General features: G+C 47.1%; 1 protein-coding gene across 1 annotated transcript; it reads right to left on the bottom strand.

Moving 5' to 3' along the window:
- Positions 1-838: 838 nt before the first annotated feature.
- On the bottom strand, positions 839-19,027 carry LOC307244487 (neuroligin-4, X-linked-like; the record flags this gene model as incomplete). Its single annotated transcript, XM_080019673.1, has 8 exons — positions 18,682-19,027; positions 17,098-17,250; positions 9,785-9,970; positions 8,702-9,152; positions 7,324-7,537; positions 6,337-6,461; positions 2,199-2,808; positions 839-1,243 (listed from the first exon to the last, which is right to left on the bottom strand). The coding sequence occupies exons 1-8, from the start codon at positions 18,797-18,799 to the stop codon at positions 839-841; spliced, it is 2,262 nt and encodes a 753-aa protein (XP_079875799.1). The 5' UTR covers positions 18,800-19,027.
- Positions 19,028-20,076: the final 1,049 nt, after the last annotated feature.

Here is a 20,076-nt window from a genome sequence, read left to right as displayed (position 1 = left end):
TAACACGGCTTTTTATATCACTCAATTTTGTTTCCTATCCCCTACCTAGCTTTCACAGTCGTTAAATCCATCTTCTGAATCTAAATCTTAAGCCCTCTCGCGCCGCCTCACTAACTTTTCCTCCCCACCGCGCAAACCTCTTCTCGGAAATCTCCCCTCCCGACCGTCTATAATTTGTTATTTTTGACGCCTCGGCGTCACCCGATCCACGGCAGATAGGGCGTGGGATCTTTAAATGGAAAATAAAATGCTACATTCACATTTCACAGGTTGTTCAAGTTGACATCAGCAGTCTGTGTGTGGTAATGCCGGGCTCGGTGCCTGCGTCTCCGTCTCCCGTCCCGTACGCTCGCTCCTGCGGGAGTCCGGGGGAGATACACATGAATAAATCTGTGGGCGATCCCTTTTCCCGTTCCCACTGTCATCCGCTCCAGGCGTAGAAAAAAAAAGCTGAATATTTAAATTCCAGATTGTTTGTTTGTTTTTTTCTTTTTTTGTTAGTTTTTTTTTTCCTCGCGTGACATTCGATATTCATCCCGTCGCGTCCCGTTCCAGTTGGCCAAGAACCGATGTATAGCACGGCACCTCCCATGCTCCATTTTGACACGACACCGAACACACAGCTGTCTGTCCGTCCGTCCTGTTACTGATAATATCTCTCCGTCCGTCTGTAACAATCCTGCAGGGTATTTAGTAGAGGTATTTATGTCTTTTGTCTGTGTTTTAGTATGTGTTTGAGTGGGAGTACATGTGTTTGTTGTGTGAGTGTGTGTTCGTGTGCGTGCGCGCGCGCGTGTGTGTGTGTGTGTGTGTGTGTGGTGTGTACGTCGTGCCGCGGTTATACGCGAGTGGTCGAGTGTGTGTGCGCGGCGATGTGTGTGTGCGGTAGGTGTGTGTTACTGTACGGGCTGTGGTGTGTGTATCCCTGGTGCGGGTGCCCGAGCCGCATGCCCACCACCGATCCGGGGGTCATGGGGGTCATGGGCGTCGCCGGGGTAACGGGGTGCGACCCGGGGGTCACGGGCAGCGACCCCGGGGTCAGCGAGGTCATGAGGGGGACGTCGTCCGGCGACCGGCGCAGCGTGAGGGTGTAGTCGGGCGGGCAGGTGAGGCGGACGGTGTCCAGCGTGCTGTAGATGTCCTGCGTGTCCAGGCCGTCCAGGGCGTCCAGCGTGTCCAGCGTGTGGTGGTGGGCGTTGTTCCGCTCGTCCGCCGACGCCGCGTCGCACTCCAGCTGCTTCACCTGGAACGGACGGGCGGCGGAACAGGTGGAGGAGGGGAGAAGTGGAGGGACGGGACGGGCGGTGGATGTGATTTATGGTTTGGGAAATGGAGACAAAAGGAGCAGTAGAGGAGTACAGAGGACGGGAGGAAAGGCGCACGGGAGGGACACAAGGTGGCCTTGAGAAACTGGGATCAGAAATAATTTCGCATATAATAATAATATCAATAATATTAACGACAATATTAATAATAATCTGTGCAAAGTGTCTTCAACTCAATACACAATGCAAAACAGAAGAGGGGAAGGGTTACCCCATAGAAGCAAACTACAGATTGGACCTCTGAACCTTAACCCGCACACCGCCGCGAAAACAAACTCCTGCACGATCAATGTCGACTGATGGCTGAGTGCAGCAGATAAATCCACCTCCTTCAACTGCCATCCCAGCGCTAGAATCAGAGTTCACCCAGACACGCTGACGAGCTGCCGTGCCGCGACTCCGACTGAATAGCCTATCACACACACACACACACACACACACACACACACACACACCCTCACACACACACACACACACACACACACACACACACACACACACACACACACACACACACACACACACACACACACACACACACACACACACACACACACACACACACACACACACACACACACACACACGCCAAGGGAAAGCATGCTGGCATCTGAGCTGAGTAGCACTTAATAACTGATTTTCAAATGAGCAGCGGCAGCAGCAGCAGCAGCAGCAGCAGCAGCGGCAGCAGCGGCAGCAGCAGCAGCAGCAGCCGAAGAAGAAGTCAAATCCACTCCGCCACGCCTATACTTATTGTAACTACATGTCGGCACGCCATCTGTCTCAGCTGCACTTTAGTTGCTTTTTTGTCCTTAAATGCACACGCACCCAGCCGCAAAAAACCCATTCTCTATCTCTCCACACAACGCTCACCTGGAGTGACATCAGCCCCTCCCCTTGCAGGTGAGCCGCCACGTCTGCCGGTGTGATGTCACGCCTGGGCGGAGGAAGTGGCCGGGGCCTGCGGTGCTCCAGACGCCTCTTGTCCTTCTTGTACAGCAGAGCGGCGAACGCCAGGATGTTGAGGAACAGGAGCGAGGCGCCCACGGCGATGGTCACCGACAGCTCGGTGGAGTAGTCCCCGTTGGGGACGCGGACCCCGTTTTCCCCTCCTCCCTGGCCCAGGGCGGGCTCGGGGGGCGGCGGGGTGCCGCCCTGCGAGCCCGGGTGGCGGGTGCTACTCGGAGGCCACCCTTTGGACAAGCGCTTGGTGTAGGAGAAGGGAGTGTCGTCCTGCGGGGACGGGCTGTGGGTGAAGGAGGACACCGACTGGAGGAGCTCGTTGACGTGGTGCAGGTGAGGGACCAGCTGGAGCCAGAAGGAGATCTTGGTGGCGCGGTAGTGGTCTCGGACGCGGGGTTTGAGGCCAATGTGGAGGTATAGCTGCTCTTTAGGGGTGTATTTAGACCACGCCACCTCTTCAAAGCGGTTCGGTTTGGTGTGGATGAATTTGGTGTCTTGAGGTACGGGCTGGTTGGGGTCACTGGAGATAACAGAGAGAGAGAGACACACACACACACACACACACACACACACACACACACACACACACACACACACACACACACACACACACACACACACACACACACACACACACACACACACACACACACACACACACACACACACACACACAATTAATCATCATCATCACTAACCCCTTCCACTAAAGTTGCCCTTTACACTGAATCCTACAAACAATAACCCACTGGAAGGTTTCCTAATTTCCATGGAGAGTTGGAAAAAGCATGCAAGAAACTCTAACCACCCGTGGTGCAGAGATTCCTGAATCCGACCGCGGGGTCTGGAATGCGTTGACATTTTTAAACTTTTTTTATTTCTTCATCTGTGCGCTCAAAAACCTTATAAAAAGCGCGTGTGGCAGTTCCACCTGCAGGCAGAGATGTTCCAAACACAGAGAGAGTGGGGCAAGGTGGAACAAGCCCGGAGCAGATGGACACATGTCAAGACGGAGGCTAATCCCCGTTGTGCGCGTGCGCGTCTGATCCCGGGCCCAATTACACCGAGCCAGGACCCCCCGCCCGCGGCTGCTCGAACCACGCCAACCGCCGCGCCACGGCACGCCTTCAGCTCTCTTTAATTGTCACTGAAAATGGTTAAACGTCCATCGTCGGATTCCGCGCCGAGGCCCCTTAAGTGCTTGGAGATCAACAAAGCCATTTAAATATGATTGACAGGTACATCTAAACACAACACCGAAAATACTAAATAATTCACAGCCAAAGACAGAGACACTCGACGGTGATAATGAAGAGTGACTCCATATGCATAGAAGTAGTGTACTTGGACTGAGGACTGACGGAGTGAATCACAGACGGGACATGTACAGATCGGCGTATCCTTCGTCAGCCAATTCACAGATCTAGTTCTGGGGACATGAGTGAAGCATAAATAGATATCCACAGACTTGCCGTTCGACGCCGCGCGCTTACTTGTCGCTCAACCCGGCGCCAACAACACAAACGCAATTATTCGCGGAGAGAGCGAGACGAGCGCGGGCTTTTGTGCGCCCGCGCGATATCCCGCAAAGAAAGAAAAAAACAAAAAAAAACACACACACACACACACACACACACACACACACACACACACACACACCGGGGAGCATGAAATCCTGCCTTTTCGTTCGTCCCCCCTCCTCGTTTCCGACGCGTCCTCATTTGCTAATCTCTTTTTCGGAGAACGCGGCTCCGTCGATAATTAAAAGGCGCGCCGAAAACTTTCTCATGGTCGCGAGGAGATTGCGTGCCCAGCGCCGGGGCGATAACCGCGGCGGAGCCCGCCTGCTTTTTAAACGCCGTCCACTCGCCTGACATCGGCGAGATTACCGCGCCGGCGTTCCGAATGAATTTTTGTGACTTTTTTTATTTTAATTTTTTTCCGCTGGAATGAAAGGCGGGCGGTGAAAGAGCTGCCCTTCATTTCCACACGGCTCGTTGGCGACTTGGATCCGGAGCCACGCTGCAGATAAAGTCTCGAGAGAAGCGGGTCTCTGTAGAGATAATTAGTCGTAATTACTCACTTCCAGCACTGAAGGGGAAGTTCGGCCCATGACTAAATAATGTTATCATGTCCACTGTGTCTCAGCACATTTGCTAATCAATGTGTTATTGTCGTGATTGTTTTTGATATTTTATTTAATTATAAGCATTTTGTGCTGCACGGATGATGAAATTTGATGCTTTCTTTGATTCGGAAGCTAGTGAACATATTAACATATTGAGAGGAGGAGATGAGACGAGATGGGAGGAGAGGGGAAAAGAGGGGGAGAGGAGAGGAGAGGAGAGGAGACGAGACGAGACGAGACGAGACGAGACGAGAGGAGAGGAAGGAGAGGGGGGGAGGAGAGGAGAGGAGAGAAAAGAAGAGAGCATCTGTATAAATAACGTTATCACCGAAAACTGGAGCTGAAAGCTGAAATGGCTTTCGGATGTTAAAAACGTCCAAACCCTCTTGAGAACACGACCCGGACTCGAACAAAGATCATATCCCAGAGCTTTACCCCCGTCACCTTTTTTTTTGTTCCTCATCATTTTTCTTCCAATCGCTACGAGGGAGGGGGGGGGGGCGCATTTCAGACATAATATGAGAAAACAATATCCGTAGAAATTTATTTTATTTTATTACTTTTTGCTCTGGTGTCCTTTATCCCCTGCTTCTCCCCTCCACGTCCAACGTCAAGGCGCCCTCGCGTGAAAAAAATTAAATAAAATATAAAAAAATAAAAACTTTCCTTCTGCGTTGGAGGATGGTATCAGGACGGAGAGTCGCTTTGAGGCTAATCTCCAACTCCACGGCAATTAAATGCTGTTATCTCAGCTCTGCCTTTAAAATGTTAATACCGTCCCTGTTTGTCTCAGTCTCTCTCCTCACCTCTGGCAGAAAAGTTTTTATTATTTATTTATTTATTATTATTTATTTTTTTTAAATCTTTTCTATCTTTATCTAGTTTGAAAAACATCTGTTTTTTTGTTTTTTTTTAACTATTCCTTAAGGAAAAGCCGAAATGTAATGGGAAGCTTTGTAGTCGGTTGGTTCTTTGGATATCAAAGGACGAGGACAAGGATAGGTCCACCACAAATCACGCTCACCCACTAAATATTGAGCGCGATTGCAGTAGTGATGAGTGTACTTACATTTTCGGACGTGACCTTCAGTCACCGCGCATAATGAATGGCCATTGTTGGCCAAAGCCAACGGAGAGGGCCGCGGTGACGGATCACCATCTTAACTTATCTCAGAGCTCTGCCTCGGTGAAATGAAGAGTGATCCGTTCCAGAGATTACAGAGACGCGACAAAAACCTTTTCTGTTTGGTACTGACGGCGGCGTGTTTTTTTTTTTTTTTTTCAACGACAAAAAATTTTAAAAAGGCCCGCGTGCGCCCAGCGCCAACTCTGTGGAACCCCCCCCCCCCCCCCCCGGTGAAATTGATCTTCGGAAAAGAAAAAAAAAAAGAAAAAGAAAAGGGAGCTCTGCCGCGCGGGTGCTTATCTGCGGCGATTTGGGGGGAAAGAGGTAATGAAATGAAATGTAATGCGGGTTGAAAAAATAGTTTCATCAGTGCTTTGCCAAAACATGTCAGAACATTTTAATTGCTCGGTGTGAGATGAGCCCTGAAATAAAGTGGGGTTTTTTTTTTCTTGGTGTTTTCCTTTTAACAGCACAGGGAGAGGAGTTGCTTGGGTCATGTTTTGAAATTAACCTTCATTTGACAGGTTTTCAAACATATAAAGCACGGTTTTTCAAACAGCATAGACGCTGGAAAATGAGGATACACTCAGGAAAGTAACACATACAGTAATAACACAGAAAGCGCATATAACGCAATAACCGAATTCCAGGCTGTGATTTAAGTGTGTTTTTCCACTAAGTAGGATTACTTGCCTGTGGGAGGCCGGGGTTTTTGATGGGAGGGAATAATGTGCTCCACGGGATTTTCCTGTAGAAATAAAATGTCTCACTCCTTGTAAAATGTAACAACTCACCCCGTCTTGGCAAAGTTGGTCCAGTAAGTCATGACCACTGCGCTCAGCATGACGTCGTTCTTTGAGAAGTTACAGTTGAACAGATCGGTGGGTCCCACCATGGGCACGCCGAAAACATAGGGTACCTACGCGCACAGATGCACACGTGCGCACGCACGCAGCCACACACACACACACACACACACACACACACACACACACACACACAAGGTTTCAAAGGCGCAGACAAAAAAAAAAGGCGAAAAAGAATAGGACACCGCAGCATTTGCTTTTTAATTAAATGCATATTCAAACATCCATCAACCACGGTCATCAGAGCCGTAAATACCGAGCGGCTCCTGAACCAGCTCCGCATCAGAATAAATTCCATAAATACTTTCAATATTTCATCCACCTGAGGATTGTAAGTAAGCGCAATCAAAGTGATGCAGTACCTGTGTGCTAAATTAAATCAAGCGCTGCTGATTTTTTTATTATGTTTTTTTTTTTTTTTTTTTTTTTCTTCTTTTTCTTTTTTTTTTTTTCTTTTAATCACCGACGCAAATCCAACTACCGTGCTGCTCGGATTGGACTCCGGCCAAACTGGAGGCAGAATCGCTCCGACTTCATCTCTCATCCTCCCCTGGTGGAAAATATGACAGTGGCCACGCAACACGTTGGCTGTTCCTGCCTCTGTCATGGCCAAGCAATCATAACAACACTGATAATGCCAGAACTGCAACCACTCTAATCTGTGTATCCATCTACCTATCCTTCTATCTATCCTTCTATCTGTCTGTCTGTCTGTCTATCAATCAATCAGGCAATCTATCTATCTATCTATCTATCTATCTATCTATCTATCTATCTATCTATCTATCTATCTATCTATCTATCTATCCGTCTGTCTGTCTGTCTGTCCCATTGTCTGTCTGTCTGTCTGTCTGTCTGTCTATCTATCCATCTATCTATCAATCTATCCATCTATCCATCTATCTGTCCTCGTACCTCATCGCCGTGGGCGGAGTCTGCCCAGGGGGGCGTGGCATCGCTCTGGCAGTGGTGGTAGAAGGAGTAGAAGTAGGTGGGGGATCCGTACTGGGCGTGGAGGTCGGCCGTGGCCACCGCCGGCGCCACCCACTGGTGGTCCGTGAACAGCGCCACCAGGGTCTTCCTCCGCGTCTCCGCGTTGTCGCGATCGGCCCAGTCCGTGTACATGAACCTTGAGGGAGTGGACGGAGGATTTTATTTCATGCATCAATCAGTGATTCTGCCAAATTTTTCTTCTTTGTATTGATTTTGTTAAACAGCCATCCATCCATCCATCCATCCATCCATCCATCCATCCATCCATCCATACATCCAACCATCCTCCCATCCATTCATCCATCCATCCAGCCACCATACATCCTTCCATCCATCCACCCATCCATCCATCCATCCATCCACCTATCCATCCAGCCCTCCGGATATATATCCATCAACCTATCCATCCTTTCCATCCATCCATCCATCCATTCTCCCATCCATCCATCCATCCTCCCATCCATCCACCCATCCATCGAACCATCCTCCCATCCATTCATCCATCCATCCAGCCACCATACATCCATCCACCATCCATCCATCCATCCATCCACCTATCCATCCAGCCCTCCGGATATACATCCATCAACCTATCCATCCATCCATCCATCCTCCCATCCATCCATCCATCCTCCCATCCTTCCATCCATCCATCCATCCAGCCATCCTCCGATCCATTCATCCATCCATCCAGCCACCATCCATCCACCCATCCATCTATCCACCATCCATCCATCCATCCACCTATCCATCCAGCCCTCCGGATATATATCCATCCACCTATCCATCCATTCAGCCATCCATCCATCCATCCACCCATCCATCCTCCCATCCATCCATCCATCCTCCCATCCTTCCATCCATCCATCCATCCATCCAGCCAGCCATCCTCCCATCCATGCATCCATCCATCCAGCCACCATCCATCCACCCATCCATCTATCCACCATCCACCCATCCATCCCCCTATCCATCCAGCCCTCCGGATATATATCCATCCACCTATCCATCCATCCATCCAGCCATCCATTCATCCACCCACCATCCATCCACCCATCCATCCATCCATCCACCTATCCATCCACCCACCCGTCCATCCACCCACCCATCCATCCACCCACCCATCCATCCATCCATCCATCCATCCACCCATCTGTCTGTCTGTCTGTCTGTCTGTCTGTCTGTCTAATAATTTAATGATTTCATTGAATTAAAAAAGTAAAGTATTGTTGTATCTTTTCTTTTTCTAAAATACAGCCACACGTTACACACACACACACACACACACACACACACACACCTGATGCTCTCTCGGAGTGTGTCTCGGCCCTCTGGATATCCGTACAAACTATCCACAAAGTCGGACACGGCGAAGTCAAAGTCCTCGGCCGTGACGCCGTCCTCGGAATCCACGATGCCCTCGACAAACTTCACGCCCTCTCCCTGGTTGACCCCCAGCATCACGTCGTAGTTGAGGAACTCTCCCTGCTCCATCAGGATCTGCGGGTCGTCCGGTATAACGTCGCCATCGATCACCGGGGCAAACGCCGTGTGGTATTTGGCCGGCGTGACGGTCTGCTCCACGAGTTCGCGGTAGCTCCTGCCCTGGAGACAGGCGACCAATTGGGTGCTGTCGTCTATCCCGCAGCCCACCCTCTCCCCCAACTGCCGGGCGTACTTGCTGGGCTGGTAGTTGACGGCCCAGCTGGCTAAAGCGCTGCCACTCTGGATGATGGCTCTGTGAAACAGGTCTGCAGCACACATGAACACACATATGAATACTGATTTATGGAGGCCTGTACGCATTCTCACATCAGTGCACACAACGCCATTACGTTCACGGATGAACACGCCCGCCCACATGCATATAAATCGAATATGAATATACATTCAAATATCAATATGCTCCACACAGATGCACATGTTCGTAAATACATGGATGCACATGGACATGAGCATGGATACATATAACGGTGTCAACACAGACACACTAAGTAAATAAAATCTGTCAGTAAACAGAGAATCAAATGTTTTAGAATAAATTAAACACTTACACCCATCAAGTTTACACAAATACAATCAATATAATCAACTTGAATGTATTATCAAAAATAATAAATGATTGTGCAAAGTTAAGCTCGAGATTAACTATTACAATTCTAAAGGGTAAATATGGAATTGAGCAAGCATATCAATATTAGCTATTTAAATGAATTATGCAGCAAATTGAAGACAAAGTCATTGTTTAAATTTGCAAAATTAATAAAGTATTGAAAAGGCATTCATTTGGTTAATGATGGACCAATGTGCAAGGACCTTTTTAATCTCTGCAGGTTTAGAACTGCATGCTGGTATGGTTTGTAAATTAATACATGGCTCTTACCCTCAGAGTAATGGGACAAAGTAAGCAGGCTGACACAGGAGGCGCCAGCTCCAGAGCCAAACACTGTGACTCTGTCTGGGTCTCCTCCGAAGGCGGCAATGTTCTCCTTCACCCATCGCAGAGCCTGGATCTGATCCAAAAGCCCATAGTTCCCTTTCGCTGCCTGATCACCAGTACTCAGAAACCCTTAAGAAGGACAAATAGAACTGTTAGAATTCTCACGTATACCTTATACTGTCTGTATGTATATATATATATATATATATACACATTGTTATTATATTGATTTTGTGATATCAGACTAGAAAACCAAGAGTGAGGGCAGTTTTTATGGAATATCTTTTTAAAGACATCACATTGAAAATACCTATAAAACGTTTAAGGCCGTGGGAAATGGAATTTTTGAAATTTGAGCACATATTAGATGATCCTACAGTTGAACCTGTGAAGGAACCATGGGGCACGACTGGTCTGCTGAGGAAGAGCTGTTTAAAGGTCTTCAACATTTCCCAAGGGTTGGAAACAAAGATGATCATAAGTTACAAGAACCAGTGAATCTCCTCCTGGGAGTAGAAGTGCAGTGTGAAGGCTACTGCCTGGACTCAACTATCCAGAGATGTGGACTCGAATCATGGCGACTTGGACTTGAGTCGACTTGAGTCACTGTTTTGATGACTTGCAACTTGACTTGACAGAAAATAAATGACTTGGACTTGGAAGTTAAAGACTTAAATATTACATTTTGTTAAATATAAAATATTAAAATGTTCGACGTTGTCTATGTTCACATTACAAGTGTCAGTGTGACGTTGCCCAGTATGCGCACCACCGCCCCTTTAGACACGTTCTTAAAACAATTCTTCACAAAAAGTTCAAATTAAAGATACATTCAAATTTGAACAGTAGTCAAGAGAGCCATATTTTTTTGATTGATGAAAAATAAGAAATAAATAAGCTTTTATAAAGTTATGTGTTTTTTGTTTGATTACATTTATTTCACTGAATATCAATAACTATGATACAAATTCAATACCTTGTCGTACTTTTTGAACAGGTTAGATAGATTGGCCAATAATATTATTAGATAGATACTAATACCATGTCACTCTCTTTATAAAGACCGTATACTGCAGATAAGACTGCAGTATCTTGGTGAAAAAAAAGTGACTTGACTTGAGACTTGACTTGCTTTAACTAAGGACTTGATTTGACTTGACTTGACATAACCTGTCACTTGACTTGACTTGCCAAAGGAAAAATGACTTGGGACTTGCTTGAGACTTGGACTAAATGACTTGAGACTAAGAGGGACTTGGTCCCATGTCTGCAACTTTCTAGATACAGCCAGAGGCAAAAATCCCATCATAGAGAAACTTTATTATCTCCAGGAGCGATGGATCACTCAAGCCTCAGCATACAAAAAATAATATTGTGTCTCATATCCTCCTTCCTCATTCTTTGCTGAGTTTGTGTCTGCTCAAGTCGAGCTAAACACTGACCCAAGCTGGTCAAACCCACCATTGCTCCAAACAACGGTATGCCTCCTGCAGACCCAGACAAACAATACCCCGTCCATGAGATACCAAGGAGGACTCCAACAAGTAGGTAGCCCACCTCCAAATCCATGACTCGTCAGTGCCTGCCCAATAACAAACAGCGAGACCTCATCCACCTCATGTCTGCACGTTGTACATTGCTGAAGAAGCCAGAGATGAGAGACCACTATCTGGAGGCTGAAGGATATGTTCAGAGATGGACATGCAGAGCCACGGCCTCTGTTAGACCGAGGTAAAGAATGCTGGTATTTAACGAGCTTTGGGGCCTTCTCGAGTGAAGATCGTGCCAATGGACGACAGGCCTTTGGGGCAGGATTTCGTCTACAGAACATTCAGCAACTTCTTATTCAACTTTCTGCGAGAAACCCTTCACCACATCTTAAGAGAACTAATCTCTGACTCCTGCTATTGGGAGGCTCCATTACCAGCAGAGAAAGCGGAACCTGGCTGAGATGGGACGCGCTACCTTCAAGATCTTCTGCAACTAAAGGTCCCCGGAATGTGCTCTGCATTACCCTGTACCACTCTCTCAAACTAACACAGAATTACCTGCAAAGCAATTGGCCCTTTCCACGAGGTTAACTGACTGATCCTGGTTTGCTCAGTGACCCCAAAAGACTCAACCATGCAATGAGACATTTCAACTCACATCTCTATACTCCATGCAGTACATCTCCACACTAACTTTGAAGCGAGCTTTCTTTACTGGGTACTTATACCTGTTGTATTAGGTTTGGCATTTTACAGATGCCAAATGGGGAGTGTTCTGCCCTAAGAGAGGCCCTACCAGATATCATCTTTTTTGGTTGTCTTGATAGTTAAATGTAGGCTCCTTATATATATATATATATATATATATATATATATATATATATATATATATCAGGGCTGTCAAAGTTAACGCAATAATAATGCGTTAACTCAAATAAGCTGTAATGGCACTCATTTTTTTGCTGCATGTTCTGTTATGATGATCTTTTTGAGAGATCCTTGGCACGACATCCTTGCTGTCCGATCTGTTTGTGGTTGGGTGTGTCCTTTACGAGCACGTCAAGTCTGTAGTTGCCGCAGCAAAGTGACATATGAGGGGTGCGGGGTGCGGAGTGTGCAAAATACTACTGATCAGAAGGGACTGCGACTACAAAATGGCCCTGGACCTTTTTACCCAGAACAGCCCACCACAACCAGCCTCACCATCTCAGAACCGTAAATATATCTTGGAAAATATAATAATCTATATGAATATATATATGTTAGTGCTGTTCATCAATTAAAATATTTGTGATTAATCGCATGATTGTCCATAGGTAATCGCAATCATCGGTAGAGACGTGTCTGTGTTGCAATTGAACAATATAACCAATCCTCAGGAGTACATTTGGACTGGCCATCGGGAGCACCAGGACAAATCCCGGTGGTCGCTCTGTGGGCCGCCTGAGCAGCCAATTATGCAAAAACAAGAGCGAGAGAGATCAGAGAGATCTGCCTCGCCGGGCCACTTTCATTATGCACCAGCCTTCATAATCCCCCACCACCACCACCACCACCAGCCCCCGCCGAAAATCCCAGCAGTCGACAGGAGCGCATGAACAGGTGGATTCATCACCGAGACGTTCCAAATGGACAAAAATCTGAGTAAGAAAGGGGAAAGGCGGCGCTGAAAAGGCTGGAGATAAAAAAAAAAATGAAGTCACTTGCACGAAGATAAGTGACATGTTTGCGAGCACCATCAGCTGCAGCACAGCCGGCGGTGCGCAACGGCATTTGTTTCTCCAAGTCGCGAGGGATTTTTTTTGTCAAAGGTAGCATCGCAGCATTGAAGGCCTGTCGGAAATCCTACCGGGCTGCCTTTAAGCGTTTAGATATTTATAAGCATTTTAGATATTATTTTTAATTTGTGCACCAACAATACCCTCTCACTAGTACAAATATATACATGTTTGCTTATTTAAATACTATTTTGTTGTTTATAGACCAGCAATACACAGGCCAGGAGTAATGGTCGGTACCTTAGCAGCAGGTCAAAAAAATGTACAGTATATTATTTATAGTTTGTTTATTAAAATATCCATTGTTTAACTGCACTTTAGAAGTACAAACATGTACAGTCAGTACCTCATGTCGTTATTATAATGTATAATAATAACGACATATTATAATGTGTTGTTATTATTTATTGTTTATAGGCCTGCGTGAAGAGTAAGTCCTTTAAGTTTCAAGGTCAAAGTGATCAAATTGACGATGGTATTATCTGACTTATTTCCTGTGTTGAAATAGATTATACAGCCTGTTCAAATGTAGACATTCATGAAATACTGACTGCCTGAATCTATCCTCACAGCTGGGGCCTGCTGGCAACAAACCTTTCACTTGCTTTTAGAAAAAGCTCTGTTTTACAGTAGTAGCCTAGAATATCCATCCATTATAAGTGATGGTATCAAGAGCTGGTGAATTTGTATGTGTGTCGATAGGGTGGGGGATAGTGGAGTATCTGCAGGCTGGTCGTGGTGGGCTGGTATGGGTAAAAATGTCCAGGGCCATTTTGTAGTGGCAGTCCGTCCCTGATCAGTCGGGAGGGACTGTATTTCCATTTTTTCATTGATATTACCAAATCTCTAATATCTTCCCTTGCCTAGCACACTGTAGATATTAGAGAGAAACTCATGAAATGACGAACTATCTACCATACCGTCCCTTTGGTTAAATGAGACTTATTCAGAGCACATGCTGCGGTTGCACACTTGTGCATGAGCATTCATAGGAACACATGCAACACATGCGCACACACACACACACACACACACACACACACACACACACACACACACACACACACACACACACACACACACACACACACACACACACACACACACACACACACACGCGTGCACACACACACACACAGAAAGGGAATGAGACATGCATTCAGTTATGAGAGAAACCATCCATTATTCCCTTTGCTGCTTCAGTTGTTAAGAAAGCACAAAGGATTATAATAACAGCTCACTCCCCTATATCTCATTACCGCAGATCCTCATTTCTCTGAACCTCAGTCCGCTACGCAACACATATAATGAGCCGGAAATACGTCTTTGAAGAAAACAATACATTCTGTCAATTGTTTGCAATTGTTGTAATTTCCTCTCATGGAAAAAAAGTTTCATTGTCAAATTTGATTATAATGAGTGTTTCAGGATGCCTGTGTATGTATTACGTGTGTGGGTGTGTGTGTGTGTGTGTGTGTGTGTGTGTGTGTGTGGCCTGGGGGGGGGGTCTTTTGTGTTTCATTGTCGGAGGAAGCTTTGGACGAGGGTTTTGAATTTCATCCGCGCTATTCACAACATTCACAACACAAACAAGCTCTGACTCGTCGATGTACGCCGCGTTTCCCCATCTTTCCCGTGCACGGGCTCACCTCGTACATCACGCCACGGCTGGGGATGGTAAAGGTGAAGTGTGGATGAGGAGGGACAGGGTTGGAGGAAACGGATGAAGGCGCCGCCGTCGGAGGATGTCGACGATGGCGATGGCGATGGCGATGGCGATGGCGATGGTGAGGGTGATGATGGAGGTAGCGGAGATAGAGAGGATAAGACGTCAAGAGAAGAGCCGGGCTGGTTGTGTGTAGCTCGGTAACCACAGCGTGTAATTAAAAGTCTAGAAATAGCCCACATTCACACTGCCAACTTAAAATGGATTTCTATTCCCACCCTATGGGACAGAAGTCAGTGTCTGCTCAAAGCCTCCATAAACGAGTCAAACCTTCAGGCAAAAAGCCGAGGCTTAGCTTTCATATGGAACTGAAATCCATATAATAGTTTTAAAGTAAAGGAGGCTCAGCTCCACCCACGCACACATGGCCACATCGCAGCCTCATCGTCATTCAACCAGTAATATTGGCCTCTTTAAACATTTATAGCAATTTCCCTCCATTCATTTTTGAGAATTTGCCCTATTAACTAAAGCCACGCATGAACAGAGATGCGACGCAGTCGAAGTAACCGTCGGTTGTTATGCATATAAGAAGAGATGGCGAAAAACAGGGCTGAACACCAGCAGCCTGACATACTTTATGCATTCAGGCCTTGAGCTTTTCATCAGTGTCTAAAATTGGAAAAAGAAAAGCACCGGGAATCAGATTCTTTCCTTTTCAGACAGCAATGAGAAAGAAGATCTGAGTCGGATCTGAGAGGTGAAAAAGATCAGATTGGAGCTGATGCAGGCGGTGGAAAACAACAGCTTTGGGGGGGTTTATTCCCAGGAGGGACACCCATACTAAACATGTAATCACTCCCAGAACAAAGAGCTTCCCCGGGTAACAGAGAGCAAAAAAAAATGGTTGTCACATTGTGCAGCTCATTCAAGGGTGAAATAATCCAGATGGTTGGAGCAAATGCGATTTTAAAGTTGTTCATTCCAGTGAAAAATAAAATATATAATAATAATATATATCCCAAAGAAAGATGTTGTTTTGTGCTAGAGATCATTGCCAATAACAAAACACTCAAATGAGGTACATCTTCAAAAAAAAGGCACTCCTATCATATCACTATTAGGAAATATTTTGAGTAGAAAAGATTAAAGCAAGATTAAACAGAAACTAGTGAGCATAATGTGAATATCTAAAAAAAAAAAAAAACAGCCACGGTAAAGGCAAACACACGCTGTGAATCCGGCAGGATGAGACCCCTCTTGGACGGGAGGGTTAATCAATACCATACCAGAGCTGTGTGTGCGGGGCTCTCCATTGTTGATTTTACACTCTTTACCTATCGACCTTACAACTGACCACTATTGTACACTGCAAATATATCTCTTCAAGCTACACGTCTCCACAGGCCCCGGGACTTTATCAGCTCCTCACCGGACGGTGGATTGTGTTTCCAGCTGCTCCAAAATCTACTGGTGGTCTATCGCTTTTCATCGCTCTTTATGCATGTACATTTACACCTGCATTTGGACCAGACATGTAAACTACCGTCTGTACCAGCAGCTACCCACTGAATGTACTGAATCTGTATGAAAGCAGACTTGAAATATCACAGTCAGTCATTTCTACATTCTATCTATATTAGGGCCAAGCACCAATCAAAATATAAATGGCCATAACAAGACGCGCTTAGTGCATCAATGATAATGACGGAGCTGTAGTCGGTAAAGTTTCGCAGCAGTGAAAATTATAATACTGTGGCTAGAGCTGTCATAATTATTACATATTCACCTGATTGCAATTATCTGAGCTGACTGCGGTCTTGAAAAAGCAGTCGGCCAATGTTATGGTAAAACCGTTGGGTTCCGCAATCTAATCTATCCAAATTTAAGAGGAATCAGGAGACAATGTCAGAAATGTCGCAAATAAAAGTGTGTTTTCCGTGGTTTGGATTGAGGAAAAGTAAGAAATTCTGATGTTGCGACATTCAAATTCCTCATACGGTGGGTGTGTATTATTACAGCACATTATTATAAGCTTGTACTGTGAGGGCGGTATAAAACAGACAAAAAAAAGACAATTTAACTGTTAATCTGAGTTATTTGTATGAAATAATTGTCCACTTCAAATGTGATGATTGTGACAGCTCTGACTGCGGCTCGATGGGGATAGCGTTGACATTTGCAAGCTGGTTATGATTCAATAAAAAAAAATAAAAATGCTCATCGTGCCGGTCCTTCCATCAACGCCACCGGTCCAATAGGCCGCGCCGCTCAACAGACGCCGACGCAGCCACATTCGAGAAAGGGAGGTCAGACTGTTACCCAGCACTCCCAGGCGGTAGTTGAGGGTGATGACGATGACGTTGCCGTAGCTCGCCAGCACGCTGCCGTCCATCATGTTGCCGGTGCCTTCCGTGTAGGAGCCGCCGTGGACGTAGACCATCACCGGCCGCTGCCCGCCCTCCTCGTGGATGTCTGCGAAAAAAAACAAAAAAAACAAGAGCGGCCGGGCCCGGTTAGAGAGAGACAGGGAGGTGGAGAGACAGACAGGAGGTGTGGGGCCGGGGAGGGGTTGGCCCGCGGACACGGGAACAGCCAGGCGGAGACAGACAAGAGAATTAAGTTGGTCATCATTTCCCAACAGCGCCATATGGCGTGACAATATGTTCCGACCGACGGTGAACGTAGACACCCGGTGAAATGGATGTTTAACGGGTTATTTTTAAGGTGTGATCTTGCCTGGTTTTTCCTTGTCCTAGTCCACCTGGGAGCATGTGTGCCTTAGTGTGTGTGTATATCGCGGTCAACCTAGGGTGCCAGACCCCATTGGGGGCCGTCAGAGGTTGCGGAACTAACACCAAATCGGTGTTAGTTCAAATATAAATTGTAAGAAACAATCCAAAACAATGCACTTGTTATGGGAATGTATTTGTTATTGTTACGGAATGCTGGTTATGTAACTGTCCCCTCTGAAAAAATAAAATAAAATCAAATGTGAATTAAATGTGGCCTAATTAGGAATACCGTTTAAATAGGGGGGCTCTCCGATGTAATCAGGCTTGATTTAGGAACGGGGTCTCAAACTCAAACGACCTGGGGGCCGCCGGCCGCGTAGAACTTCAGGGGAAAAACTGCCCACGTAACCGTAGGAGTGAAATCTCGCTTATGAGCTATTTAATTCTTCTTTCATACTTTGAATTCTGTTTTATATTTTCAGTAAAACTGTGTTTGATTGATCAAGCATTATGATTACACATAATAATTTGCGAGCCAGATTTATCGATATATTATGACCATGGAGCAGGCCACATTAAATTGTCTCGTAGGCCGGACGTTGCCCCCTGGGCCTGAAGTATGAGATCCCTGATTTAGGGCGTCTATGTGGAATGTGTGCGTGTGTGTGTGTGTGTGTGTGTGTGTGTGTGTGTGTGTGTCTGCCTCATCCATTCACCTGTCTACTTCTATGTATATACTGTATATGTTCCTCCTCTTACTTCGCCTGCTGCTTGGCCTTATACATATTGCAGTGAAAACAGTCTGTTTCTTTGTACGTGCCGCCACATAACAGGTTGCTTCCAGGCTCAGACTCCCCCAAACTCATTCCTCAGTGAGCACATAGAAATTGATGTTGTTTGTGTTTGCCTTTCATTTGCGTGTTCCTGTGGTGTGTGTGTGCGTGTGTGTGTGTGTGTGTGTGTGTGTGTGTGAGAGGATAGGTGGGTGTATGTGTGTACATGCGGGCCTGTGCCCGTGTGTCAATTTGTTAGTGTGTGTACGTGTATATTTATGAGCCCAATACGTGTGTGTTGTGTAAACTAATATTTAAAAAAATAAAAAACCTCAGAGTAGCCGAAGCAGATACTGTGCCTTTTGCATCGACTCCAGCGTCAGTGGCATCAACCTTACCTTCCTCAGTAGGCACGTAGATGTTGAGGTAGAGGCAATCCTCGCTCTGGTGAGTGAGGTACGTGGCGGCGATGTCCAGGTTCGCCGTGAGCCACGACGGCATCATGTCTCCCAGCATGCTCCTCTCATCCAGAGACTGCGGACACACGGGGGCGAACTGCGTGACATTTCGTATTCCCGGCCAGGGTAAAGGGGGCTCGGGCGCCTGGAAGCGGCGGTCCCCCGTGGGCGAGCGGGCGTAGGGGACCCCCAGGTACTGGATGACGGGGCCCAGCAGGTCGGAAGGCAGCGGGGTCAGCACGCCGCGGATGCGTCCCTGTGCCGTGGAGATGACGGGGACGGTCTGCTGAGCCGCCGAGCGGGAGAGAAAGAGGGAGAGGGAGGCGGAGAGGAGAAGGAGGACAAGGGGGAGGGAAAGGCGACCGTGGCTCGGGGAGAAAGGAGTCGGGAGGGAGGGGAAGGGGGCGGATGGTGGAGGCGGCGGGGACGGGGACGGGGGCAGGAGAGTTCTTCTGGTTCTTGATTGGAACATGGCAGTCCGTCGTGCGGGTGGCAGTGGGGGGGGGGGGGGGGGGGGTGGGAGGAGGCTTAAAAAAAGGACAGGTAAGCGATGGTTGATGGAAGGGATGTGATGACCCTTCAGAGATATCCAAGACTCACACACAGCTGCTGCTCAGCGTGGCTCATAGCACTTACACGTCCAATCCCTGGTAAACAACCTTGAGTGTGCGCGCGTGTGTGTGTGTGTGTGTGTGTGTGTGTGTGTGTGTGTGTGTGTGTGTGTGCGTGTGCGTGTGCGTGTGATCCCACGCGCCGGCGAGTCTGGATTTGCTGTCTTCGTGTGTGTGTGCTCCTTTATGTGAGTCAGTGATTTTGTGCCTCAGAGTGTGTGGTGACTCAGTCTGCGAGTCCGATAAGTGTGCGTGTGCATGTGTGCATGTGTGCGTGCGTGTGTGTGTGTGTGTGTGTGTGTGTGTGTGTGTGTGTGTGTGTGCGTGCGTGTGCGTGTGTGTATGTGTGTGTGTGCGTGTGGGTGTGGGTGGGTGGGCGTGTGTGTTCTGGGCTGTCGAGCTGTGTGTGTGTGCGCGTGTCCCTCGTTATGTAAACAGTAGCATCACTGTTCCTCTGTCACTCTCTCCTTCCGGTCAACCCCATAACAAGCCCAAACTGAATCCTGAAAAAAAAAAGGGAAACACACAGAGCGAGAGCGAGGTGGAGAGCGAGCGAGAGAGAGAGAGAGGGAGAGAGGGAGTGAGAGAGAGAGGGAGAGAGAGGGGGGGGGGGGACAGAGAATGAGACAGTGAGACGCTGAGGTTTTATTAGGCCACGTTTTAAATAATTGCACTGCACAAAAAAACATCAGATTTCTTTGCATTGAAATACACGCGCAGATAC

The sequence above is a fragment of the Zeus faber genome (assembly GCF_960531495.2).
Source record: "Zeus faber genome assembly, chromosome: 18".
Taxonomy (NCBI): Eukaryota; Metazoa; Chordata; class Actinopteri; order Zeiformes; family Zeidae; genus Zeus; species Zeus faber.
The sequence above is the reverse complement of the archived record's forward strand: the minus strand, read 5'-3'. Positions and strand labels throughout refer to the sequence as shown.